The following is a 25,768-nucleotide window of genomic DNA, read 5'->3' as shown; positions in this document are numbered from 1 at the left end:
CAGGGTCCCGGAGGCCCCGGGGTGGACGGCCTTGCAGTCCCCGTTAAGGACCCTGCCCCTGACGTCGCGGTCCCCGTTATGGACCCTGCCCCCGACGTCGCGGTCCCCGTTACGGACCCTGCCCCTCACGTCGTGGTCCCCGTTACGGACCCTGCCCCTGACGTCGTGGTCCCCGTGGACTGTGCTCGGTGCCCTGGAGTCTCTGTTCTGGAAGAGGAAGGGGGCAGAGGAAAGCCTCCAGTGAGGATGCCTGGTCCTTGAAGGGGCATGGGGTGCGGGGCGGTGTGTGCCCTTTCTCAGGGTGGGGCCCAGGGCAGAGGGTGGGGCCCTTGTCAGGTCTGGTGCCATGTGTTGGGACGGATGATCACTCTGAATGTGCCCCAGGCAGTTCCAGCTGAGGCCCCAAGGGGTGGCCAGCAGGCTGTGGTTCCTGTCAGTGTGTCCCCAGGGCATGTGCATCCAAGGCAGGATCAGGCCCTCCCTGGGGACAGGCGGCTGGGTGTGGCGGGGACTCTGTCAAGGAAGACCACTGGTGAGGCTGCACTAGAGGAGGGTCACATCCCTGCGGGGTCCAGAGAGCAGGGACCTGCCCTTCTTGGGCAGCCTGGAGGGCTTCCTGGAGGTGGTAGCCTGCCAGCTGGTCCTGGAAGCAAACTGGGCCCACCGTGGTGGCTGCGGCCTGCAGTCCGCCTGTTCTCAGAGAACTCTGGGGTTCATCCCCGGAGGGGGCCCGACTTTGGGGCTGTTTCCCTGATGAGTCCATCAGTACGATCACCAGGGGTGTGGGCATTTTGTTCCAGTTTGTGTGTCCACAACCAGCCTGGTGTGATAGAGGCGTGCCCAGGCTGGTCCAGGACACCCCCTGCAGATACATTACAAAATAGAAAGTTCCCCGTGGCCAGGAGGAGACAGCCCCTGGAAAGCTGCGAGGGTGGGGAGATGGGCTCCTACTCAGCAGGGCCTCACCCCAACCCCCAGGTGCGGAACTCAGCTCATGGGCCCCCAGTGGACTTGGCCTGCAAGAGAAGGCCCACAGTGCTGGGGAGGGCGAGGGGTCAGAGCCCAGAGCCTTGGGCTAGGGTCTGCTTCACTCAGCAGGAAACTGCTGTGGTGGGAGGTTCTAGGGACGAGCAGAGGGTCCCGCCCCGGTGACTGGGGTGGGGCCTGGAGGCTGCACCAGCTGGCCGGGCTGGCTGTGTGAACGTGCACGCGTGGCAGGGTCTTCTGGAGCCTGCGGTCCGTGCCCTCAGGACGGGGACTCAGTGAGGGCTGCCTCAGCATGTGAGACTACGTGAGATGAGTGGGACAAGCTCCAAGGAGGGGCCTTGCACGCGGAGCTTCATTGACGTGTGTAGGGTGGTGATTTCCACTGCTGCCTTGCTGTTGTCCAGTCGCTCAGTCGTGTCTGACTCTTTGCGACCCCATGGACGGCAGCACGCCAGGCCTCCCTGTCCATCACCAACTCCTGGAGCTTGCTCAAACTCTTGTCCATGGAGTCAGTGATGCCATCCAACCATCTCATCCTCTGTCGTCCCCTTCTCCTGCCCTCAATCTTTCCCAGCATCAGGGTCTTTTCCAATGAGTTGGCTCTTCCCATCAGGTGGCCAAAGTATTGGAGCTTCAGCTTCAGCACCAGTCCTTCCAATGAATATTCAGGACTGATTTCCTTTAGGATGGACTGGTTTGATCTCCTTGCAGTCCAGGGGACTCTTTAGAGTCTCGGCATTTACTTTGAAATACTCCTAAAGCACAAACCTCATCAGCAAAGAGCCTAGTTTTTAAAAAGCTAACCACACCCATTTCCAGAGGAGCCCTGCTGAGAGGCGGGGGTCTCACTCTCACTGGTCAGCAAGGAGGAGAGCTGCTGACCCAGCCTGAACCACGAGGAGCGGGTCAGACCTTCCACCTTCCACCCTGTCCGTGCATCTTACCCGGGCTCACTCTCCTGCCCCGGGATCCTGGTGCCCAGGGCAGAAAGGGGCCACGAGACCCTCTAAAGTAAGGCGGTGTTGAGGCTGGGGAGGACGTTGGTCCATGGTGACCCTCACCCCTCCCACCAGGCACAGGATCGGATTTCTCCAGATAGGCGGCTCAGGTGCCCCAAGGGCTGCCCCAGCCTCCTGGGACGGGCCCAGGTTGGAAACTTGGCGGAGTCTCCCCTCTGTCCTGTTTGCTGCACCATTGACAGGACACGACCCCCACTCATTCATTCATTCATCCGTCACACGGGACATGACCCCACTCACTCATTCATTCATCTGTCACACCGGACAGACCCCCACTCACTCATTCATTCATCCGTGATCTGGACACGACCCCACTCACTAATTCATCACACGGGACACAACCCCCACTCACTCACTCATTCATTCATCTGTCACACTGGACAGACCCCACTCACTCATTCATTCATCTGTCACACCGGACAGACCCCCACTCACTCACTCATTCATCACACGGGACACAACCCCCACTCACTCACTCATCACACGGGACACAACCCCCACTCACTCACTCATCACACGGGACACAACCCCCACTCACTCATTCATTCATCCGTCACACCGGACAGACCCCCCACTCACTCATTCGTTCATCCGTGATCTGGACACGACCCCACTCACTAATTCATCACACGGGACACAACCCCCACTCACTCATTCATTCATTACATGGGACATGACCCCACTCATTCATTCATTCATCTGTCACATGTGAGCCACGTTCTGTGATTGTTCGAAAGGGGGATTTTAGACTAAACAGGAGGAGTCTGTCTCCAGGAAGCTCAGATCCTGGCGAGGAGCTCATCTGTTCCCTCACTCGTTGATCCTCCCTTCTGTCCATCCCTCTGGTCAGAGTGCTCGCTCTGTGTGGCAGGAGACACTGCTCAGCTGTGCGCATGTCACGTGCAGACACAGAGCTGAGTCTCTGAGGTTCAAGGCCGTTCCCCTGCTCTTAGCCGCGTGACTGCACCCTGGGATCGTAGTCCCCCTGGACAGGAGGGCTGCCTTGGCTGCAATTCAGGGGGCTCAGATCACCTTCCCTGAGTTCCTAGGCCACTTCTAAACGTGACACTTTTTCAAGAAACGTACTTCCCAGAGCCTAAGGTGTTTCTGGTTGACACCTCGAGGGAAGGGCTTCATTTGCAGATTCTCAGCAGACCCTTTCGCACCAGGCTGCCCACCGTGCCTGCTGTGGGCGCCCGTGGCTGTGACCCTTGTCAGAAGTTGCCTGAATGAGCCCTGTCAGGCCATCACAGCAGGGGAAGTGCGCACACGGAGTGCCCAGGGGCTTGTGCTGGGAGCCCTGAGCACATCAGCCAGGCAGCCCCTGGGCCTCTGAGCACCCCAGGGCCTCCTGCAGCCCAAGAGGACGCAGTTCAGTTCAGTCGCTCAATCATGTCCGACTCTGTGACGCCATGGACTGCAGCACGCCAGGCTTCCCTGTCCATCACCAACTTCTGGAGCTTACTCAAACTCATGTCCATTGAGTCGGTGATGCCATCCAACCATCTCATCCTCTGTGGTCCCCTTCTCCTCCCGCCTTCAATCTTTCCCAGCATTGGGGTCTTTTCCAATGAGTCAGCTCTTCACATCAGGTGGCCAAACTATTGGAGCTTCAGCTTCAGCATCAATCCTTCCAATGAATACTCAGGGTTGATTTCCTTTAGGATGGACTGGTTTGATCTCCTTGCTGTCCACGGGACTCTCAAGAGTCTTCTACAATACCACAGTTCAAAAGCATCAGTTCTTCAGTGCTCAGCTTTCTTTATAGTCCAACTCTCACATCCACACATGACTACTGGAAAAACCATAGCTTTGACTAGATGGACTTTTGTTGGCAAAGTAATGTCTCTGCTTTTTAATATGCTGAGAGGGTGCAGAGGCAGGACTAACTCGGGCTCCCATGACACAGACCCAGGAGAATGGGACCCTGTCTGGCAGGACCCTTGCCTGGCCATGAAGTCACGCTGTTTGAACAAGAAATGAGATGGAGAAGATGTTTTGCAACACATGACATTTTCTTTGTCAACAAAGTTTTTTTTTTTTTTTAACTTTTTAATCATTTATAGTTTTTCAGTTCAGTCACTCAGTCGTGTCCGACTCTTTGCGACCCCATGAATCACAGCATGCCAGGCCTCCCTGTCCATCACCAACTCCCGGAGTTTGCCCAAACCCATGTCCATTGAGTCGGTGATGCCATCCAACCATCTCATCCTCTGTCGTCCCCTTCTCCTCCCGCCCCTAATCCTTCCCAGCATTAGGGTCTTTTCCAATGAGTCAACTCTTCGCATGAGGTGGCCAAAGTATTGGAGTTTCAGCTTCAACATCAGCCCTTCCAATGAACACCCAGGACTGATCTCCTTTAGGATGGACTGGTTGGATCTCCTTGCAGTCCAAGGGACTCTCAAGAGTCTTCTCCAACACCACAGTTCAAAAGCATCAATTCTTCGGTGCTCAGCTTTCTTCACCATCCAACTCTCACATCCATACATGACCACTGGAAAAACCATAGCCTTGACTAGATGGACTTTTGTTGGCAAAGTAATGTCACTGCTTTTAAATATGCTATCTAGGTTGGCCATAACCTTCCTTCCAAGGAGTAAGCGTCTTTTAATTTCATGGCTACAATCACCATCAGCAGTGATTTTGGAGCCCAAAAAAATCAAGTCTGACACTGTTTCCACTGTTTCCCCATCTATTTCCCATGAAGTGATGGGACCAGATGCCATGATCTTAGTTTTCTGAACGTGGAACTTGAAGCCAACTTTTTCACTCTCCTCTTTCACTTTCATCAAGAGGCTCTTTAGTTCTTCTTCACTTTCTGCCATAAGGGTGTTGTCATCTGCATATCTGAGGTTATTGTTATTTCTCCCGGCAGTCTTGGTTCCAGCTTGTGTTTCTATCAGCCCAGTGTTTCTCATGATGAACTCTGCATGGCCCCACCTTATGGCATGTGGGATCTTAGTTCCCTGACCAGGGTCAAGCCGGTGTCCCCTGCAGTGGAAACTCAGAGTCTTAACCACTGGACTGCCAGGGAAGTCCCAGCAAAACTTCTGAGTTTCCAGTGTTCCCCATGTGGGTCCTTGCTTGTTTGAGCCTCACACGGTCTGTCCCGGAATTGACCCCGGGGTGGTCCTGTCTCCAGGCCCCTGCTGCCCAACCCCTTAGGCCACCAGGCAGGGCCCCTCATCCAGGCAGGACCTCCTCCCCGCCTGGAGGGCTCACTTGGAGTCAGGAAGTCAGTCGAGCCTCCTGGACGTGGACAGAGGAGTGTGAGGGCTGCAGGAGTGTGCTGATGGGGAGTTTGCGCGCGGCCCTGCCGGAACCCTTGGGGGCTCTGCTCTGGGTGCAGCCTGGGCGCCTGCCCCTTTTTAAGCGGGATCCAGAGCGCGGCGCATGGCTGGCAGGGCAGACTAGGCCCTGCGGCCTCGCCGGGGGAGCAGCTGGGCTGGCCCTTCTGTGGCCCATTTCCCCAGGATGGCCTGGGTGCAGAGGGTCCGCGGGATGACGGGCCGAGCTGACCGTGAAGCACCGATTCTCTGCCCTCGGGGCGCCCCGCCCAGCATCTCTGCCTCCGTGGGTGTGAGGGCCCCGGAATCTGCATTCCTGACCAGTTCTCCGTGAAGCGGACACCGCGGCTCCAGAGACCCCATGTCTGGACCACCCGTCCCCCTTAAAGTGGCACCAGGGTCTGGCTGAGTGTCGCTCAGACAGAGGGAGCAGCGCTCCGGGGGGTGGGAGGAGCCAGTTCCTGGGTGACCTGATGCCTGCTCGGGTGTGGGGTCCGGGGGGCCCCCCGCCTCCCAATCGCCGCCTGAGTACACCGTGGCTCCCTCTGAGCCCGCTGGGTCTGAGTTTCCTGCCATGTCTCAAGGGGGCACGAGTCAGCGCCTCCCACACCCTGTCCAGCAAGCTCAGGGGCCCCCGCGTGACCGCCTGGGTCCCACGCGGGCAGGTGGCCGCTCTCCCGTCCGGCTGGGGTGGGCTGGGCCCTCGCACCCCAGCACTTGCGAGGGAAGGAAGCCAGCAGTGTCCTTCCGCGAAATTTGAGGCAGGCCGACAGGGGGCAGCACTGAGCCCGGTGCCGGGCCGGCGGGAGCGTCTGGGGTGAGGACCAGTCATGACCCACGCCGGCCAGGCGCTGTCCTCCGCTCCACAGCGGCTCACTTAACCGGCAGGACAGTGACCGCCACCACCCGCCCAGCAGGCAGGGCGTGGCGTGTCTGCTGGCAGCCCGAGGTCGCGTGCTGTGGAGTGGCATCTTGCTCCGAGCTGGGCTGCAGTGGGCCTCTGGGGGCCCCCAGGACAGAGGGCATCCCTCTGGGTCTCGGTGGCAGTCCAGGCATGCCCAGCTGGTCCTGCTGGGGACGGACCCAAGGACACGGGGAAGGGGGTGTCTGCAGTACCCCCGCTGGGGGCTCACAGTGGGCCCCCTACCCCCAGGGGCTCAGAGAGGCCCCCGCCCCCGTGTGCTCAGAGCGGCCCCCACCCCCGGTTGTGTCTGGGCCCGGGGACGGCGGTCGGCAGCCCCGTGTCAGCGTGTGCCCGGCCGGGTGACGGTGCGCGTTCTGACCTGTGGTCTCTTCTGTGTGTGTACGTGTGTCCTGGCTGCCTCCGCCTTTAGCGTTGCGTTTGGAAGTGACACTAGGTACAGCTCCCTTTTCTCTTCCGCGCCCGCTGGTCCGTCCGCTCCGGTTTGCAGTCCCCTCTCCCCTCTGATGTCCGCCCCGCTCCCCGCCCGCCCTCCGGTCCCCCCGCTGTCCTCACGTCCTTCCCGTGGGTCTGTGTCGGGCGCCGGCCCTGCCCCGTCCCGCTGCTTCTCCCGTGCCCCTGGACGGCGCCACGGAGAAGGGGCGGCCTCGCCGCCCTGCCGTCCACACCCCTGGGCGGGGCTGGCCGTGCGGGGCGTGCGCGGCCCCCAGCTTGCGCTGTCGTGTTCTCTGCCGTGTCTTCGTGGGGATGCTTGGTGGAAACCGGTGAAGCTGGGGCTGCCAGGGCTCGCAGAGCGGCCACGCTAGGGCTTGAGGCACATTCCCAGCTCATGAGTGACGGTCCTCGACTCTTCGGCCGGGACTGAGGCAGCGGTTAGGACGATTGAGAACAGAAACTGTCTGGTGACAGGAAAGCCGGCCAGGAGTGGAGGCCGCCACTCGTCTGGCCTTGGGGCTGCCCCGAGCCGCCCGCAGCGGGGGTTCCTGGCCGCTCGCGCGCGCTCTGGTCTTTGCTTTCTGACTCAGAGCCGGGGCGGAAAGGAGCACGCGCCGCTCTGTGCTCTGCGGGGCCGGCCCGGCGGCGGGGGCTGTGTCGTCTTCCGGAGCCCGCCCCGGTTTCCACCCCCAGCATCATCCCCGAGGGCGGTCAGTTGGGGAGGAGAGGCCGCGGAGAGCTCTGACAGACCCGCAGGCTCCCTTCGGGTCCAGGGAGAGGCCGGGCGCCTCCTTACTCAGGCTCAGGGGGCCCCTCTCCCCTCCACCGTCCCATTCCCGCCTCGGCTACAGAGCCCTGGACTGAAACCTCCCATTCCCCAGGGTGGCGCTGAGAGCGCTCCAGGGCTCCCCCTGGTGGGGTGTCCTGCGCCCCCAACCCAGCCCGGTCCTGAGTAAGGAGGGGTCTGTCCTCCCTGGACCCTGGCCCCAGCGGCTTGCCCTGCAGGTGGCCCACATGTCCGTCTGTCTCTGTGTGTCCGTCTGCATGTCCCCGTCCCTGCCAAAAGCACACCACGCTCTGTCATCTTTGTACCTCGTCTCTGCTTCCTTCTAGAACCTTTTACCAGTTTGAGGCTGCGTGGGACAGCTCCATGCACAACTCCCTCCTGCTGAACCGGGTCACCCCTTACCGAGAGAAGATCTACATGACCCTCTCTGCTTATATCGAGGCAAGAAACCTGTGCCCATGGCCTCCTCCCAAATCACCTGTCCCCCCAGCCTGAGTTGCCGGCCAAGGGACAATAAGGGTGCTTATTAGTCCCCCACAACCCTGGTCAACCCTGTTGTCTTCTCAGAGGGCTTCTTGAGTCCTTGAGTTAAATCTGTGTACTTTTAATGGGAATGCTCAGAATTAGTCAATTCCTCTATCTTTAGTGTGTGGGTTTGTCCTTGAGGTTGCAAGATGGCTGCAGCACCACCAAACACTGCATCTGTGTTCCAGACAGCACAAAAACAGAAGCCTCCTTTTCCCCATCCTAAGGGTCTCTGGCTGTGACTCCCTTGGAAGCAGAGGAGGAGGCTGGGGGTGTTGGCATTTCTCGCTGGTGCAGCAGCCAGCCGGGTGGTAGAGACAGAAGTACCCACCCTCCCTACCCCCAGAGTCTAATTACTGTGGCTGTAACATGGGGACCAGTGTGACCGCCCCATGGGGTGAGGTTTGCTCAGGCTTAGAACACACTGGCAGGGTTTCGCCCAAGCAAGACCCTAGAACACGTCTGCTTTGTCAGTTGTCACCCTGGAGCTTCAGGAAAACAAAAGAACCTGCTGTTTGAGATAGCAGCTTGCTGGTCGTGCAGTGATCTCCTTGACCTTTAGGGTTGACCTGTGGGTACACAGACAGGGTCCGGTCAGATCCTCACAAACATTTGGGGGAGTATGTCATCCCAGTTTCATGGTGAGGAGGCTGAGGCCCGTGTCTGGGATGTCAGGGTGTCCTGCAGAGACATCTGGCCCCCTGACCCCGGCAGCTCCAGCGGGAGTTGGTTCAAGGCGGGGGCAGAGACTCTCACCTGGGCTGCGGCTGCCCGGGGATGGGGGAGAGGGGAGGGTCTGAAGCTGCGGGCGGTGCGGCTCTTGGGGAGAGGGATGGGGCGGGGGGGTGGAGAGGCTGGGTTGGCCGGGCGAGCCTGCTCTGAGCCCCGGGGAGGACAGGGCTGGAGGTCTGGGTGGCCCGGGCGAGCCTGCGCTGAGCGTGCCCTCCGCAGATGGAGAACTGCACGCAGCCGGCCGTCATCACCAAGGACTTCTGCATGGTCTTCTACTCGCGCGACGCCAAGCTGCCCGCCTCGCGCTCCATCCGCAACCTGTTCGGCAGTGGGAGCCTGCGGGCCTCGGAGAGGTGAGCTGCCAACAGTGCCCTGGGCCAGCGCCGCTCAGAGAGCTCCGGGCAGGCTGGCCCTGCCCGTGGCCTGGCTGGACCTCAGCTCTCCGGTCGGTCTCGCTTGGACCACCGGGGGAGGCCTCTGCGCACTTGTGGGGACCCAGATGTTGTGTTGAGGGCGGGAGAGAGCTGGGGTCTGCCTGCCAGGTGCAGCAGGAAGGCCTGTGTGTCCTCTCTGGGGCTCCCATGGGTGGTCCTGGGTGACCTTCCTCCCCAGCGGCCGCGGGGCCCTGTCACTGGGCGGGGTGAACACTGGGCCCCGGGGGAGGTGGGGACAGAGGGACCCTGAACGGCAGGCCCAGCGTCCTCTTCTGCGTTCTTGGGGGAGGGGAGGAAGGCAGTGGAGGGACCCCACCGCAGGAGTGGGGACACCCACGGTGCCAGGTCCCTGCTGGTCACTTTCACTGAAAGTGTTGTGGGCGGCCGCACCTGGGGGCATAGCCGGGAGGAAAGAGCATGGGGGTCCCGGATGGCCATGACCCTGTGACCCTGTCATCCTGGAGGTCACCTTGGGACTGCGGGCCCCTCTCCATGAGCGGGTTAGTGGGGTGCCCTAGGCAGAGTCAGCGGCCCCAAGAAAATGGGGGCCCAGCGGGGGTCTGGGACAGGGACCCTGACCCCCAAGCCCCCACTGCTTGGCGTGCGGGCCGTGGGGCTCGTGCCCAGACTGCGTGTGATGGGGAACAGGCATCCGGCCGTTGCCACTCGGGTAACAACGCCCCCCTCCATAGCAACCGCGTGACAGGTGTGTACGAGCTGAGCCTGTGCCACGTGGCTGATGCGGGCAGCCCAGGTAGGCGTCTGGCCTGCGCCCTCTGGCCCGGGGGTGGGGGGGGCACCGACGGAGGGCAGCGAGAGGGGTCCGCGGGGGACACTCAGGTGACCTCGGCTACGCTGCCGTGCGGGGAACCCCTCACCCGGAGACCCTGGGGGCCGGAGGATGGTGGGAGCGGGCGCAGCCCCCGCGGGGATACGCCACGTCCGCGGCCTGTGCAGGCATGCAGCGGCGGCGCCGGCGGGTGCTGGACACGTCGGTGGCCTACGTCCGCGGCGAGGAGAACCTGGCCGGCTGGAGGCCGCGCAGCGACAGCCTCATCCTGGACCACCAGTGGGAGCTGGAGAAGCTGAGTCTCCTGCAGGAGGTGAGGGCCGGGCCCCCGCCCCCCGGACCCCGCTCCCCAGGACCCCGCCCCCCATGCCCTGGGACCCCGGACCGGGACCCCTGCCCCCGCCCCAACCGCGCTCGCAAGCCCGCCCGCCTGTCTCAGGGCTCAGGGCCTCACGACGGCCCCCAGCTTCTAGCAGAACGTTCTTCCTTGGTCCGGCCGCAGACTGGGGGGCGTGTAGCGGAGACGAGAAACACACTGGGAAGAGAACTGGGGGGCGGCGAGGCCCTTCTGTGGCTCTGGTCAGGACAGCCCATGTCCAGCGGCGGGCACTGACCGCCGGCCGGGGCAGCGGGTGGAAAGAGAGCGTCAGGGTCCGCGTCCATCCACACTCTGGGCCCTTCCTGAGGCTGCGCCCACGGAGTTTGTCCATCCGCTCGCGCTGGGGCGCCGGCAGGTCTGCGGGCTCCACGTCGCCCACCATGGCCGCGGGAGCGGCGGGCTCTCCCGGGCCTGCCCAGGGCCAGGGACTCGGCGTGGCCGCAGCCTCCCCGCCCAGCGGGCGCAGAGGTGAGGCTGCGCTCGCGCTCCTCGCAGGTGGAGAAGACCCGGCACTACCTGCTGCTGCGGGAAAAGCTGGAGACAGCCCAGCGGCCTGGCCCCGAGGCATTGTCCCCCGCCTCCAGCGAGGACTCCGAGGCCCACGGCTCGTCCAGCGCCTCCTCCCCACTCACAGCTGAGGCCCGGCCGGCGTCCCTGGAGGCGCCCAGTGAGAGGCAGCGGGAGCTGGCTGTCAAGGTGGGCGGCCGGCCGGCAGGCGGCCACCCTCCCGGCCCTTCCTGGTGCTGGCGACCACTGGGACCTGGGACAATGAGGGTCCTGGAGTCACCTTGACCCCATCCCCACCCCGCCCCACAGTGGGACTCGGAGACCCTTTACAGCCTGCTCCCCCAAGCGGTGACCTGCCTCCCCCTTGAATACTTGCACTGACAGGGATCTCACCACCTCCACCAGAGCCGGCCCTTTCTGCCGCTGGGCGGGTCATGGGGAAGGCCTCCTGCACTTCGCGTGCCTCCACCTCCTCCTTTGCCCAGGCTCCGGCCTGCCACAGGAGGACTCCTCAGATAGCCCCATCCCCTGGGAGAGGTGGGGTGCTGCCCACCTCCTCCTGGGGTCCCCAGCCCCTCGGCCAGTCGCCCGTGTCCATGTCCGAGCCAGGCCCCGGGGGTTCCTGACCGGGCGTTTGCTCTCCCCGCAGTGCTTACGGCTCCTCACCCACTCCTTCAACAGAGAGTACACCCACAGCCACGTCTGCATCAGCGCCAGCGAGAGCAAGGTGGGCAGGGGGCGGGGGCGCCCGCGGGGCTGTTGGTGCCAAGAGAGGGAACTTGGGTTTTCTTAGGGACACCCCTCTCCCAGCCCAGAGGGGTGCGTCCGAGCTCAGGGCTGGAGGACGGGGCTGCGCAGGGCAGGAGCGAGGTGCCCTCCTCTGCCCACTGTCCCCAGTACCAGCCCCGTCCGACCTGGCCTCACCAGGCTGCCCCTGTCCTGGGTGAGTCCAGCCCCTCCTTGGCTTCCGTTCTCACCTGGGGGCCCAGGTGGGGCCGGCAGCCTCGGGCCTGTCCCCCCAGCTCCTGTGCTGCCCACCACAGAGCCCCCGGAGGGGGTCCTGCCTGCGCCCTCACTCGGCCCTGCGGGTGGCCTGCCCTATGCCCTCTGCCCTCTCGCTGGCCTCTCCCTCTGCCCAGAGCTCCTCTCGCCGTGGCCGCGGGGCTACACGTGCTGATGTTGGGACTCAGAGGCTATGACTTCCTCGGTCCTCGCCCAGGGGTCCTCTGGTTTCCCCGAAGTAGAGCCCGAAGCCCTGGGTGGGGTGGGCAGAGAGGGTCTGGCCTGCACTTGGGGTGAGGGGTGTCCCCCCACGGGGGCCCCGCACTGGCCCAGAGAACGCCGTCTCCTCCGCAGCTCTCCGAGATGTCGGTCACGCTGCTGCGGGACCCGTCCATGTCCCCGCTGGGGGCCGCCACGCTCACCCCCTCCTCCACCTGCCCCTCCCTGGTTGAGGGTCGGTACGGGGCCGCAGACCTGAGGTAGGTACACGCTGGGCCTGGCACAGCCTGCGCCTGCGCGAGCTGACGGCGGGGGGCGCCGGCGTCCTGGCTCATGCTGCCTGCCCCTGGCTACTTTCTGCTAAAGTGTGAATTTAAAACGCGCTCTTCCATAAGGCTGGGAACAGGTCAAAACACTGAACGAGAGCCCTTTCCAGTGGCAAATGGAATAGTGGGAGAAGCGGTAACAAAGCAGACTCGGGGCCCTTTGGGTCCACTGACTTCTGCTGACGTGGGGGGCCCCCTGCCGACCCCACTCGTGTCTGACCCCAGACCTTGTAGCTCCTTGGGGTCTCCTTCCTCTGACTGAGAAAGGCGTGAACCCTCTGGGCCCCATCCTGAGACAGGCCTCTTCGGCCAGCACGTCGGTCCCTCCACACAGATGGTCCCTGAGGAAGCCGAGTCAGCCTCAGTCTAACTTTAGAGACACAAGGAGCTGCTTTCCCGGGGTGGGGGTAGGGGGCCAGGGCGCCTCTGGAGAAGGAACCAGCAGCGGGCGGACCCAGGCGGGTGCTCTGGCAGCCCCGGGGGGTGACACTGGCCCCAGGGAGCCTGTCGAGGTTCCCGGGCCCTCCAGGTGCCTCCTGGCACTGCAGCTGCTTCACTTTGCTCCCCCAGGACCCCACAGCCCTGCTCCCGACCAGCCAGCCCAGAGCCTGAGCCCCTGCCCGAGGTGGATGCCAAGAAGCCCCCCTCCCCTGCCCGGGCAGCAGAAGCCAACAAGGAGCCCCAGCGCCTGCTGGTGCCCGACATCCAGGAAATCCGCGTCAGGTGTGTGGGGGCCCTGCCCAGCCGGCTCCTGAGGACCCCAGCTCTGCCTCTGCAGGGATGGGCAGCCTCCCCGACCTGGGCAGTGCTGGGGGCAGGAGACGACCCCCCGATGTGGGGTAGGGGCAGCTTTGTGCTGTAGTCAGGAGACCAAGCCCCATCCCAGACTTAGGGCAGGGGTGGAAATCAAGCAGACATAGAGGACAAGAGGGTGACCCAGAGCCTGGGCAGGGGCGGGGCCTGGAGGGAGGCGGTGGACGGGGCGGGGCCTGGAGGAGGCTGTGGACGGGGCGGGGCCTGGAGGAGGCTGTGGACGGGGCGGGGCCTGGAGGAGGCTGTGGACGGGGCGGGGCCCGGAGGGAGGCTGTGAACGGGGCGGGGCCCGGAGGGAGGCTGTGGACGGGTGGGGGCCTGGAGGAGGCTGTGGACGGGGCGGGCCCCGGAGGGAGGCTGTGGACGGGGCGGAGCCCGGAGGGAGGCTGTGGACGGGGCGGGGCCCGGAGGCAAGCTGTGGACGGGACGGGGCCCGGAGGGAGGCTGTGGATGGGGCGGGGCCTGGAGGAGACTGTGGACGGGGCGGGGCCTGGAGGGAGGCTGCCAGAGGTAGTTTTGACGCGTCCCGCCCTGCAGCCCCATCGTCTCCAAGAAGGGCTATCTGCACTTCCTGGAGCCGCACACGGCCGGCTGGGCCAAGCGCTTCGTGGTGGTGCGGCGCCCCTACGCCTACATGTACAACAGCGACAAGGACGCCGTGGAGCGGTTCGTGCTCAACCTGTCCACCGCCCAGGTGGAGTACAGCGAGGACCAGCAGGCCATGCTGAAGGTGCGCCGCGGCCGTGGGCTGGCAGGGAGGGCGGGAGCGGGGCCCAGTTCTCCGCGGGCCGCGTCCCCCCACCGCCCGGCCGAAGCAGTGTGACTGGACGTCACGAGGGGGGGTGTCAGGTTCAGCCTCTCGCAATCCAGGGTCACTCTGCCCACCCGTGGGGCTCACCGTCCTGGTGAGACCAGCAGTGAGGGGTGGGGCAAGCATTGATCCCAAGGACGCCCTTTTTGATGTCTAACGACACAGTCCCTCCTCCAGAGACACCCACAGGGGGTGTCAGGAGCCCTGCAGGCCCAGCAGGGCACGGGGCCCAGAAGTGCAGCCTCCTGCCCCCCGGCTTTGCCCCGGCCCTCTCCAAGCAGGCAGTGGCCTGGGCCTGTGTATGAGGAGCTCTGAGTCCTCCCGGCTGGGGGCCCAGGTTCCCCGAGGTGGGGGGTGTGAGCTCAGCCTGACCCGCACGCCCACCCCGCTGAGGGCTCGCGCTTGAGAGAAGAGGCGGGATTAACGGGCCCGGAGGACGCAGCTGAGCCGGGGGCCCGGGGAGGGGACCTTGGGGACGCGGGACGGTGACAGGGCCGCCTGGGGCGTGGACACGGGACGAGCAGTGCAGGGTGTCCCGCCTTCAAGGGTGTCGGGACGGGCGGTCAGGACGGCGCTGACCCTCCCGCGGGTCTCCTCCTCTGCCCCTTCTCTGACCCCCGAGGAGCGCGGCCACCCCAGGCTGAGTGGGGAGGCCTGGCGCCCCTCACGGTGGCCCCCTCTGCAGACCCCCAACACGTTCGCGGTGTGCACGGAGCACCGGGGCATCTTGCTGCAGGCCAGCAGCGACAAGGACATGCACGACTGGCTGTATGCCTTCAACCCCCTGCTGGCCGGGACTATACGGTACGGCCGCGCGGAGGGCCGGGCGGAGGGCCGGGCGGGTCCTTGCGGCCCACCCTGCGTGTAGTCCCCGAGGCTTCCAGAGCCCACAGTCGGCCGGCGGGAGGGAGCCTCTATGTCAGGACCACCAGGCCCTGGGTGAACAAGCCTCGCCCCCAGTGGGTGACACTTTAAAGGAGGCTGTGGAGGCAGGGGCTGCTCCCACCGAGTCCCAGGGGCAGGAGGCAGAGGGTACGTCTCCTGGGCGGTCGGGGAAGCAGGGGCGTGCCCGCGATGCCCCTCATGCCAGCCTCGGGGCGCCCACGGCCCCCTGACCACCGCTCCTCTCGGCCCGCAGGTCCAAGCTGTCCAGAAGGAGGTCTGCACAGATGCGGGTCTGAGCCCAGCCCTCCGCAGGCCCGGCCCCGCGCCCTCCTCACCGTCTGTCACCGCCGCCCAGCCCCACCCGCCTCCTTGGGCGCCGGGGACCTGCCACACGACCTGTCCCAGCAGAGGCCCTGTGTGTCGTCCTTTCTTTCTGCAGGAGGCGCCCTGGGTGGGAGGAGCTGGGAGGCGCCGGAAAGGCGGGCGGCAGGAGTCACGGGGCGTCACCACCATTCTAATATTTTTTTAAGCATAGACAGACTTATAATTAATATACACTAGTTAGTGACGTTGAGACAGTTCCCTCAGACATTAACGATAAGACTGTGTTCTATTTATAAGTATTTATTTCTAATGCCTTCACGTAGACCTGTAGGATTCAGACGGACCCGCCCGCTTGTTCCCACACACACCTCCCCAGCCTCTCGGGGACAGACGGGTCGGGGCAGCCCCCTGGGAACCACGGGGATGCACTGCCCCGGCCGGAGCTGAGGCCTCTCCGCACGCAGGGCCGGCCTGGTCCCGGGGCCTGCGTGTGCGTGTGTGTGCGTGTGTCGGGGTGTGATGCCTGGAGGCCGAGCAGCACAGGTGTGTTCCTTCCAGCAGGAGGAGGACACGTGTCTCACCTGCATGGCAGCCCCCTGAGCCGTGACCGTCGGGGGACGCTGGCAGCATGTCCCTGGGAGCGGGTGGGTGGGGGCAGCAGGTGCCCGGTCTGGGGTGAGAGGGTCAGGGTGGTGCCCAGTGTCCAGGCCGGCCGGGCTGGGACTGGGTCTACAAGCAGTCCAGGCAGTGAGGGGCTATGGGCAGCACGACCAGGGGCGAGAGGTGGGGTGAGCCCCAAGTCGCCGTGGGGAGGAAGCGTAGACCCCTCTTTTACCAGAAGAGGAGTGATCGGGGGTCGCAGTGGGGAGACTCCAGGCGGTCGGTGGGGGTGGCCAGTGCCAGCACTGGGTCACCCATCTCCCAGGGGCCTTTTCCTGTGTCCGAGGGTGTCGCCAGGTCTGGTTCCAGCTTCTCGTGGCGATACCCGTCTTGTCCCCTCTTCAGACTCTGTGCCCGAGGGTCGCCCGGGACCGCGTAGGGTTGGCCCGGGCTAAGGGTCTGGTCAGGGAACCCACCGGCCCGGGGTCTTCGGAGCTGTTCCTCCTCCCAGAGACATGGCCGGCCCCTCTTCAGCTCAAGGGAGAGCAGCCACAGCAGGAGGCCCGTCCATTCCGTGGCGCCCGGAGCAGGTGGCAGAGGTTGAGGGTCTAGACTAGGACCGAACGCCGTCCAGAAAGCGGAGGCCCGAGCCCCCCAGGGTCCTGGCAGGTGGAGCGCAGAGAGCAGAGAGCAGGATCACGGCCGCTCCGGAACCAGCACGGAGTGCGGCCTCGCGGGCAGGGGAGGACATGTGGGTGAGCTCTGGGGTCAGTTCTGAGCGTCCTGCGGGGACGCTGGGGCGCAGGGCCTGGGCCTCGGCCCCTCAGGTCAGCCAGCCTGAGGCCGCGGCCTCGCCAGGGTCCAAGGCCCTGTCCCCGGGGCAGGGTGCCTGGGGCCAGCCAGCCCACAGAGCCTCTGCCACGCGGGGCAGGCCTGAGGGACGCCCCCGTGTCTGGGCCCCCACGGCCACGGGGGCCCCCACGGCCGCTGCGTCCTGGCCTCCTGCCGTCCCGGCGGGGACTTGGCGCTCAGGGCGTCCCCTGCCCGTCACCACCTCCTGCTCTCGGCCTGGGCCCAAGAACTCCGTCTGCGCATCGGGAAAGCCGCTCTCCTGGGCCGGGTGCCGTGGGAGCCAGGGAGAGGTGGTCCAGGACCCCATCCCGTCTGTGACACAGGGGGCCGGTCTGGAGACCCTGGGGGTCTTCGCGGTGGGCACAGATGGGAAGGTCAGGTGTGGGGTTGTGCCGTGTCTCCAAGGGGAGGGAAGGATGCCGGAAGCCACCTCTCTCGGACGGGCTTTGTTTCGGCGCTTGAGGCTGCTCGGGCTGCAGCTGCCATAGGTTTGGGGGCGGCCCTGCGTCCCCTCCAGGGAGGGGGGAACGCCTTCCATGGTGGCCCTGGGCGGAGCCCCGGGAGGGAGAGTCCGGACTCCGGTGACTGGGCTGGGGACCAGGGGCGGATGTTGAGAGATGCGTAAGTTTCGAGGCCTCTGTGCTCTGAGTGACTGTTCATAAGATGCCAGCGTTTCCTTCTCTGACAATGCACACACGCGTGTGCACACGCACACACACGCACACACGCACACACACAGCAGGGTGACTGCACTGATCTCCCGTCAGTCCTCGTCCCCCTCGGCGCCTCTGGGCCGGATGAGGCAAGACCCCCGAGGAGGGTTCCTGAATGTCACCGATGTTACGGCCCACACGGGCTGCCACGCCGGTCCCCGTCAGCTCTCCCCAGCGCGGGGACCCCAGAGGCACCCTCCTTCATCCCCTGGGAAAGACACGAGGCTGCAGCTTCTCCCCAGACCCGGGCTTCCTGCAGCCGGCCGGCCCCCGAGTCCCCCGTGGCTTGTACATACGTGCTTGTGTGGCCCCTGCACCGTGACTGCTGTCCTGATGTAACGACTAGTCCCCTGGTGTCCTAAACCCGAGTGTCAGGCTCTCAGCTCCTGTCCTGTGTGTGTGCACTTAAGCTCTGTCCAGTTAAGAAATAAAATGGCTCTTTATGCAACACCAGACCCGTGGGTCCCCGCTTGGCTTTATTCGTGCGTTGGTCTGTTTGCTGGGGCCTTACGTAGCCGCAGGGCCAGCTGACCAGCACTGTCTGGAGGTAGCACGCGCCTCCCAGTGGCCAGGCAGAGAGGGGAGAGCACCTTGAGGGTGGGGGGTGCAAGATGGTGTCTGTCGCGGGAGCCTCCACCTGCTTCCCTCAGCACTGGCTGCACCTGTCTCAGCAGCTCCAGGTGCCCTTGGGGACGCCAGACCTGCACCACCAGCCTCACGCCCAGGCGACTTCACGTCCTTTCACATGGGCAGGGTTACCTCACACTAAAACCAGACAGACATTCCGTGAAACCGTAGACCAATGTCCTTCAACATAGGAACAAATACCCTCAGTGATATTTCACTAAGGGCACGGCAACCCACTCGAGTATTCTTGCCTGGAGAATCCCATGGACAGAGGAGCCCGGTGGCCTACAGCCCATGAGGTCACAGAGACTCAGACACAACTGAAGCGATATAGCGCGCAACGCACACTACATCTCACCAAGTCGAATGTAGAGGTACACAGAAAGGCTAACACCCCACGACCTAGTTGGGTTTATCCTGGGAATGCAAGCTTGATTCAAGAGCTGATCACTGCAATTCACTATATTAAGCTAACAAAGGAGAAATCACATTATCATCTCTATAGACGCAGAAAAAGCATTTGATGAAAATCCAATATCCATTGCTAATCAAAACTTGAAATAGAAGATAACTTCCTTAACGTGGTAAAGTGTGTCCACACTAAGTCTATAGCTGACATCGTGTATGTGTGTGTGCGCGCGTGTGTGCGTGTGTGTGCATGCGTGTGTATGCGTGTGTGTGCGTGCGTGCGTGTGCGTGTGTGTGCGTGCGTGTGTGTGTGTGTGTGTGCGCGCGTGCGCGCTCAGTCACTCAGTTGTGTCCGACTCTCTGGGACCCCATGGACTGTAGCCCACCAGGCTCCTCTGTCCATGGGATTCTCCAGGCAAGAATACTCGCATGGGTTGCCATGCCCTCCTCCAGGGGATCTTCCTGACCCAGGGATCGAACCCAAGTTTCTTATGTCTCCTGCACTGGCGAGTGGGTTCTTTACCACTAGCACCCCCTGGGAAGCCCAAGCTAGCATCACACTTAACAGCAAAAAACGAAGACTTAACGCTTAAGACTGGGCACAAGACAAGGATGCCCTCTCTCATCACCCCTATTCAACAAGGTAGTGGAGCTCCTAACCAGGGCAGTAAGGCAAAATGAAGAAAGAAAAGGGGCACAGATCAGAATAGGAGAATGGCACAAAAGGCAGAAGGTTCTAAAGGAACAGGCCAAAAATCCACTATCATTAGTACATGGGTTAAGCGAGGCTGCAGAATGCAATGTTAATATACAAACACTCATTTTACTTATGTTTTATTAAAGTACAGTTGACTATGTTTCAGTTGTACATCAATGTGACTCTGTTATGTATACATATATATATGAACACACACACATACGTATATTCGTTTTCAGATTCTTTTCCATTATATGTTATTACAAGCTACAGAATTATAAGCAAATTTTATTTTTATATACTAGCAATAAACTGTTGAAACTTTGAATTTAAAAGATAGCACCGTTTATACTGGTGGCTTCCCTGGTGGCTCGGGTGGAAAGAATCCGCCTGCAATGCAGACTCCTGGGTTGAGAAGATCCCCTGAAGAAGGAAATGGCTACACTCCAGTCTTCTTGCCTGGAGAATCCCATGGACAGAGGAGCCTGGCGGGCTGCAGTTCATGGGGCCGCAAAGAGTCGGACAGGACTGAGGGACTAAGCACATATTTATAACAGCAGCAAAAATGTGAACGACACGTGTATAATCCTAACAGAACATAAAAATCAAAATCAATATGCCAGAAACTGTAAAACACTGATGAGATAAATCAAAGGCCTAAGTGAAATGAAGAATTATATTCATAATTAGAAGATTCAATATTTATTAAGATGTCATCTCTCCCCAAATTGACTTTTAAATTCAACATGATCTCAGTCAAAATTCCTGTAGATATCAACCACCTGATTCTAAATGTTATGTGAGAAGTAAAGGCACTAGAATAGCTGACACAAATTTGGCACAGAAGAATCAAGTTAGAAAAGTCACAGTATCCACTTTGACCTACGAAGCTACAGGGATTAGGACAGTGTAGTGTTTCTTTAAATCGGAGTTTCGTTGCTTTACGATGCTGTGCTAGTTTCTGGTGTACAGCAAAGTGGATCAGCCATGTGCACACATACCCTCTCTCCTGGGCCTCCCCCCACTCCACGCCCCCCACCCCATCCTTCTAGGGGCATCGCTGAGCCCCGAGCTGAGCGCCCTGGCCACACCGCCGCTCCCTGCTCGCACTCCGCTGTACAGCCGGTGGTGTGTGTACCTCAGTCCTAACGTCCCGGCTCATCCCACACTCCACTTCCCCCGGCCACGTCCACACACCTGTTCTCTGTGTCTGCATCTCTATTCCTGAGCCGCCAAAATGTCAGTTGTGCCATTTTTCTAGATTCCAGGACGGTGTGGTACTGATGAAGGAACAGACGCATAGATCAGTGCAACACATGGGAGGATCCAGAAGTGGATGCGCACAAACGGAACCAGCTGACGCTTTTTACAAAGATGCAGAAGCGATCAATGGAGGAAGGATGGACTTTTCAACAAATGATGTTGGAGCAGAGGAACTCTGATACGTCTTTTAAAATGAATGTAAACTTAACATCTTATACAAAAAGTAACTCAAAATGTTATGTAAAATCTACATCTATAAAATTTCCAGAAGAAAATAATATTACAAGGAAACCTTCAGGATACAAAGCTAGGCATGGTGGTGTTGGACGTGACACCAAAAGCTCTATTCACAAAGAAAGAAATGCAAGGTTGGACTTTATGACGGTGAAGAAGCTTTTGCTCTGCGAAGGAGAATGAAAAGACGAGCTACAGATGTGGAGAAGATATTCACAAATCATGCCTCTGGCCCAAGACTTGTCTCCAGAAGACATGCAGAATCCTCCAAAGTCTCTGATAGGAAAAAAAAACCAACTTAAAAATGCTAAACTATATCACTACTCGCATATTCAAAGGGCTGGAATCAAAAACAAAAACCTGACAATATCAAGTGTTGATGAGAAGCAGCAACTGGAGCGCTCCACTACTGTTTGTGAAACGGCAAAAGCTGCAGTCACTCTGGACACGGGTTCGGGACTTTCTTAGTTAAGTGGACACTTTCGTATGACTCACCAGTCCCACTGCTGGGCGTCTACCCTAGAGAAACGAAAACCGTGCCTTAGAGAAATGGACACACAGATGTTTAAAGCAACTACTCGTCATTGCCCCCAAGTGGGGCAACATAGAATCGGAATTAAAAGCGGATGGCCTGCCTGTGTACCAGCAACAGACAGCTGCAATTTGAAATGTTAAAATCACCATTTATAGTAGTGCCAAAAAAAAAAAAGAGAAATAAAGTTTCTAAAAAAAAGATAGGTAAAAATTAAAACATGCTCAGGATCTGATGTAGAAAACAACAAAATTCTGATGAATCAATGGTGTAAGTAGATAGACATTCTGTGTTCACTGCCGAAAGACTCGCTGCTGTGAAGATGTGAGCTTTGCTGGTTGGCCCTATAGACCCAGTGAGGCTTCCCAAGTGGTGCTAGTGGTGGAGAACCTGCTTGCCAATGCAGGAGATGCAGGTTCAATCCCAGAGTTGGGAAAATCCCCTGGAGGAGGGCATGGCAACCCACCGTAGTATGCTTGCCTCCCACAGACAGAAGAGCCTGGCAGGCTACAGCCCATAGGTCTGCAAAGAGCTGGACACCACTGAAGCAACTTAGGACACACACAGACTCAATGCCTCCCCAGTCACGCTGTCGGGGTGCCAAACTGAATTCAAAATGTGTATATCAGGGCCAAAGACCCCAAAGAGCCAACACAGTACCGAAGAAGAGCCAGTTTGTAGGACTCACACCACCCAGCTTCAAGACTTACCATAAGCTTTCAAAACTCAGGCTAGGGACTTCCCTGGTGGTCTGGCAGCTAAGACTCACCCTTCCAATGCAGGGGTCCCGGGTTCGATCCGTGGTCAGGGAACCAGATCCCACGTGCCGCAACTAAGATAGACGATCCCGCATGCCCCAGTCAAATAAATAAAAATAAATGCTTAACAAATCAAGGCAGTGACGCTGGTGATTGAGCAGAGAAGTAGACCAAAGGTGCAGGAGAGCCAGAAATAGACGCACGCAGAGCTGACTCTGACAAAGGAACACAGGTTGTTCAAGGGCAACGGGACAACACGCCCAGCACGTGCGGCTGGGGCAAAGGGATGCCCACGAGCAAAGAGCATTTTAAAGAATCTGGCCACGATCTTACACTTCTCACAAGCATTCAGATGCTAAGTCAAAATGGATCTCGGACCTAAGGGCAAAACACAAAACTAAAACTTCTACAAGTACTTATCAGTGTTAAGAAATGACTAGGACCTGGACTTGCCGGGTGGCTCAGACGGTAAAGAAGTGAAGTGTTAGTCACTCAGTCATGTCCAACCTTTTGTGACCCCGTGGACTGGGTCTTGCCAGGCTCCTCTGTCCATGGGATTCTCCAGGCGAGCCATTTCTTTCTCCAGGAGATCTTCCCAACCCAGGGATCGAACCTGGGTCTCCTGCTTTAGGGGCAGACTCTACCATCTGAGCCAGAATCAGCCTGCAGTGCAGGAGTTCCAGGTTCAATCCCTGGGTCAGGAAGATCTCCTGGAGGAGGGCATAGCAACCCACTCCAGTATTCTTGGCTGGAGAATTCCATGGACAGAGGAGCCTGGTGGGCTACAGTCCTTGGTGTCGCAAAGAGTCGGACACGACTGAGCGACTACGCACAGTACAACAGGCCCTGGGAGGAAATACTTGGAAAACAATTATAGGACAAAAGCCTTGTCTTCAGAACATGTGAAGAGTTATTATAACTCAATAATAAAAAAGATACATAACTCAGTAAAACACAAAAAGCATTTGAATGACCAATAGGTAGGCTCCTGACAATGTGGCTCACATCACCTGTCATCAGGGGAATGCGGCTTCCCACCACAGAGACGGCAGACACCAGGAGGAGAGCCTGTGCGGGAGTCTTCACAGCATCGCGTTTGTGGACACCAAGGTCTGCCACCCTGCTCCTACTGTTGTTGTTGAGTCTGACCCCATGGACTACATCAAGCCAGGCCTCCCTGCCCATCACCAGCTCCCGAAGTTTACTCAAACTCATGTCCATCGAGTCGGTGATGCCGTCCAACCATCTCATCTTCTGTCGTCCCCTTCTCCTCCCACCTTCAATCTTTCCCGGCATCAGCGTCTTTCCAGTGGGTCAGTTCTTTGCGGCCAAAGTATTGGAGCTTCAGCTTCAGAGCTTCCAATGAATATTCAATGTTGATTTCCTTTGAGATGGACTGGTTGGATCTCCTTGCAGTCCAAGGGACTCTCAAGAGTCTTCTCCAACACCACAGCTCAGAAGCATCAGTTTTTCAGTGCTCAGTCTTCTTGATGCTCCGACTGTCACACCCATACATGACTACTGGGAAAACCACAGCTTTGACTGTATGGAACTTTGTTGGTAAAGTAATGTCTCTGCTTTTTAATATGCTGTCTAGTTTTGTCATAGCTTTTCTCCCAAGGAGTAAGCGTCTTTTAATTTCATGGCTGCAGTCACCATCTGCAGTGATTCTGGAGCCCCCCAAAAAATCGGCCATTGTTTCCACCTTTTCTCCATCTGCTTGCCATGACGTGATGGGACCGGATGCCGTGATCTTCGCTTTTTGAATGTTGAACTTTAAGCCAACTTTTTCACTCTTCTCTTTCATCCTCATCAAGAGGCTCTTAAGTTCTTCTCTTTCTTCCATTAGAATGCTCCTGGGGACGTAAATGCTACAACCACGTTGTGGGAAGTAGCAACAGAATCTCACAGAATTAAGCATTGTCCTGCCCTTGATTTAGAAAGATTCTTTAGCTACTTATCATCCAAAACCAAAACCATTGGTCTACAAAGACTTATATGATCTTACTGAGAGCAGCTTTATTTGTGTCGTTGGGAAAAAATGGAAGAAAACCTAAACGTTCGTTCGTTATCAGAAAGATGGGTTAACAACCTGTGGTTCAGCCATGAAATGGAATTCCATTCGGCATTATGTAGGAACAAGACTCTAACACTGCAAGGAACACCAGCCCACCTCCCTGCCGGCCTGCGAAGACGCTGGACTCAGCAGTGTGAACGCAGGACTCGGGTTACACGGGAGGGTCCCCAGGCCTCTGATTACGCACGCACAGCAGGAAGCCGGATGCCTCTGTGTGGGGCAGGCCCACGGGAAGGGCCGGGGCTTCCCGGGTGAGAGCTCACTCTCCAGACAGGTGCGTTTCACACCATTGCAGTTTTATCTAAAAGTATCAACTCTGGAAATACAGCCAGTTCGGGCTGATGACTCAGTGTGTGTCACCATCACACCCCAGGGCGTCTGTAGGTCACATATTCTGTGTGTCCGACCCCGGCAGACCCCAGCCGCCTGGAGACCTGGCCCCACGGGGGAGCCGCGGGTGCCCAACGGGTCAGGCGGAGGCCCAGTGGCTCCGCGGTGGATGGGAGGTCCCCGCAGGCACTCATGCCCTGTGCGAGCCTGAGGGAAACCCGGGGTCCACGAAGACAGTTGATCATCTGCAACAGGAAGAGGAGCATTTTACTGAACCCCAAGTGAAGACTATCGTCCGGGAAAGAGCTTCCCAGATGGCTCCGAGGGAGTGCTCCAGGGCAGTTCTTTAACTCGTCGGGACAGAGAACATCGAACAAGTCAGGGACGCATCCCTTCATACCCACCCGGCTCCTCTGTCCACGGGATTCTCCAGGCAAGGATAGTGGAGCGGGCTGCCGTGCCCTCCTCCAGGAGATCTTCCCGATCCCGGGATTGAACTCGCATCTCTTGCTTCTCCTGCACTGGCAGTAGGTTCTTTACCACTGGTGCCTCCTGAGAAGCCCCGCATCCCTTCAAGTTTTCAAAAAACAGACCAGCATGTACACAGCGGGTCCGTGTGGCCTCGGCACCTGAGAGGGAGTCTTATTGTTAAAGAAGCGCCAGGAAGGGAAGCGTTTAACCTTTATTTTTAACATGGACATTCTTTGTTTTCAGTTCAGTTCAGCCGCTCAGTCGTGTCTGACTCTTTGCGACCCCATGAACCGCAGCACGCAGGCCGCCCTGTCTGTCACCAGCTCCCGGAGCCGCTCACACCCATGCCCATCGCGTCGGTGATGCCATCCAGCCGTCTCATCCTCTGGTTTTATTCATCCGTCTATTTTTGGTTGTGCTGAGCCTTCACTGCTGCCCAGGCTGCTCTGGTGGTGCTGGGGCTTCCCATCGCGGCGTCTTCTCTTGCCGTGGACCACGGGCTCTCGAGCGCACGGGCTTCGGCAGCTGTGGCTCCCGGCCCTAGAGGGCAGGCTCAGCAGTCATGAGGTGCAGGCTTAGCTGCTCCAAGGCACGTGGGGTCTCCCCCACACAGGGATCAGCCTCGCGTCTCCTGTATCGGCAGGTGGATTCTTCACCCCTGAGCACCAGGGAAGCCCCGGACAGTCTTCATTTCCAGGCAGTGCTCCCTTGCCTTTAATAATTAAAGCAGACACAGCACGTATGTTTGCTGCGCCACAAACAGGCTATTCCAGTTAGCATCAAGTTCAAGTTAACTCAGGGGGATATGTGCGGATGTATAGCTGATTCAGTGTGCTGTACATAGAAATTAACATTGCAAAGCAACCATACTCCAGTAAAAATCAACTTTAAGCCAAGTTAACTCAGGTGAAAGCCAGAATGACTTCCCAGCTCCCCAGTCCGTGAGCATTTCTTTTATCACCGGCTTCAGTGCACCAGGTCGCTGTGGCTTCCAAAAGGCTCCCTGCTCCTTGGAGAGGGTG

At 59.6% G+C, this 25,768-nt stretch overlaps 1 protein-coding gene across 4 annotated transcripts in view; it reads left to right on the top strand.

Moving 5' to 3' along the window:
• The window catches only part of KIF1A (kinesin family member 1A), a 90,402-nt gene extending 75,133 nt beyond the window's left edge, over positions 1 to 15,269 (top strand). For all 4 annotated transcript variants that reach the window (XM_081493313.1, XM_081493311.1, XM_081493312.1 and 1 more), the window contains 11 exons: positions 7,764 to 7,878; positions 8,914 to 9,047; positions 9,821 to 9,882; positions 10,086 to 10,231; positions 10,793 to 10,993; positions 11,454 to 11,531; positions 12,161 to 12,285; positions 12,922 to 13,074; positions 13,702 to 13,894; positions 14,661 to 14,779; positions 15,114 to 15,269. In XM_081493313.1, coding sequence (XP_081349439.1) covers positions 7,764 to 7,878; positions 8,914 to 9,047; positions 9,821 to 9,882; positions 10,086 to 10,231; positions 10,793 to 10,993; positions 11,454 to 11,531; positions 12,161 to 12,285; positions 12,922 to 13,074; positions 13,702 to 13,894; positions 14,661 to 14,779; positions 15,114 to 15,156 — 1,369 coding nt within the window. In that variant the 3' untranslated portion in view covers positions 15,157 to 15,269. The remainder of the gene's footprint in view (positions 1 to 7,763; positions 7,879 to 8,913; positions 9,048 to 9,820; positions 9,883 to 10,085; positions 10,232 to 10,792; positions 10,994 to 11,453; positions 11,532 to 12,160; positions 12,286 to 12,921; positions 13,075 to 13,701; positions 13,895 to 14,660; positions 14,780 to 15,113) is intronic.
• The last annotated feature ends 10,499 nt before the right edge of the window (positions 15,270 to 25,768 follow it).

The sequence above is a fragment of the Giraffa tippelskirchi genome, chromosome 5 (assembly GCF_054371585.1).
Source record: "Giraffa tippelskirchi isolate mGirTip1 chromosome 5, T2T-mGirTip1v1.2.pri, whole genome shotgun sequence".
In the NCBI taxonomy this organism is placed as follows: domain Eukaryota; kingdom Metazoa; phylum Chordata; class Mammalia; order Artiodactyla; family Giraffidae; genus Giraffa; species Giraffa tippelskirchi.
The sequence above is the reverse complement of the archived record's forward strand: the minus strand, read 5'-3'. Positions and strand labels throughout refer to the sequence as shown.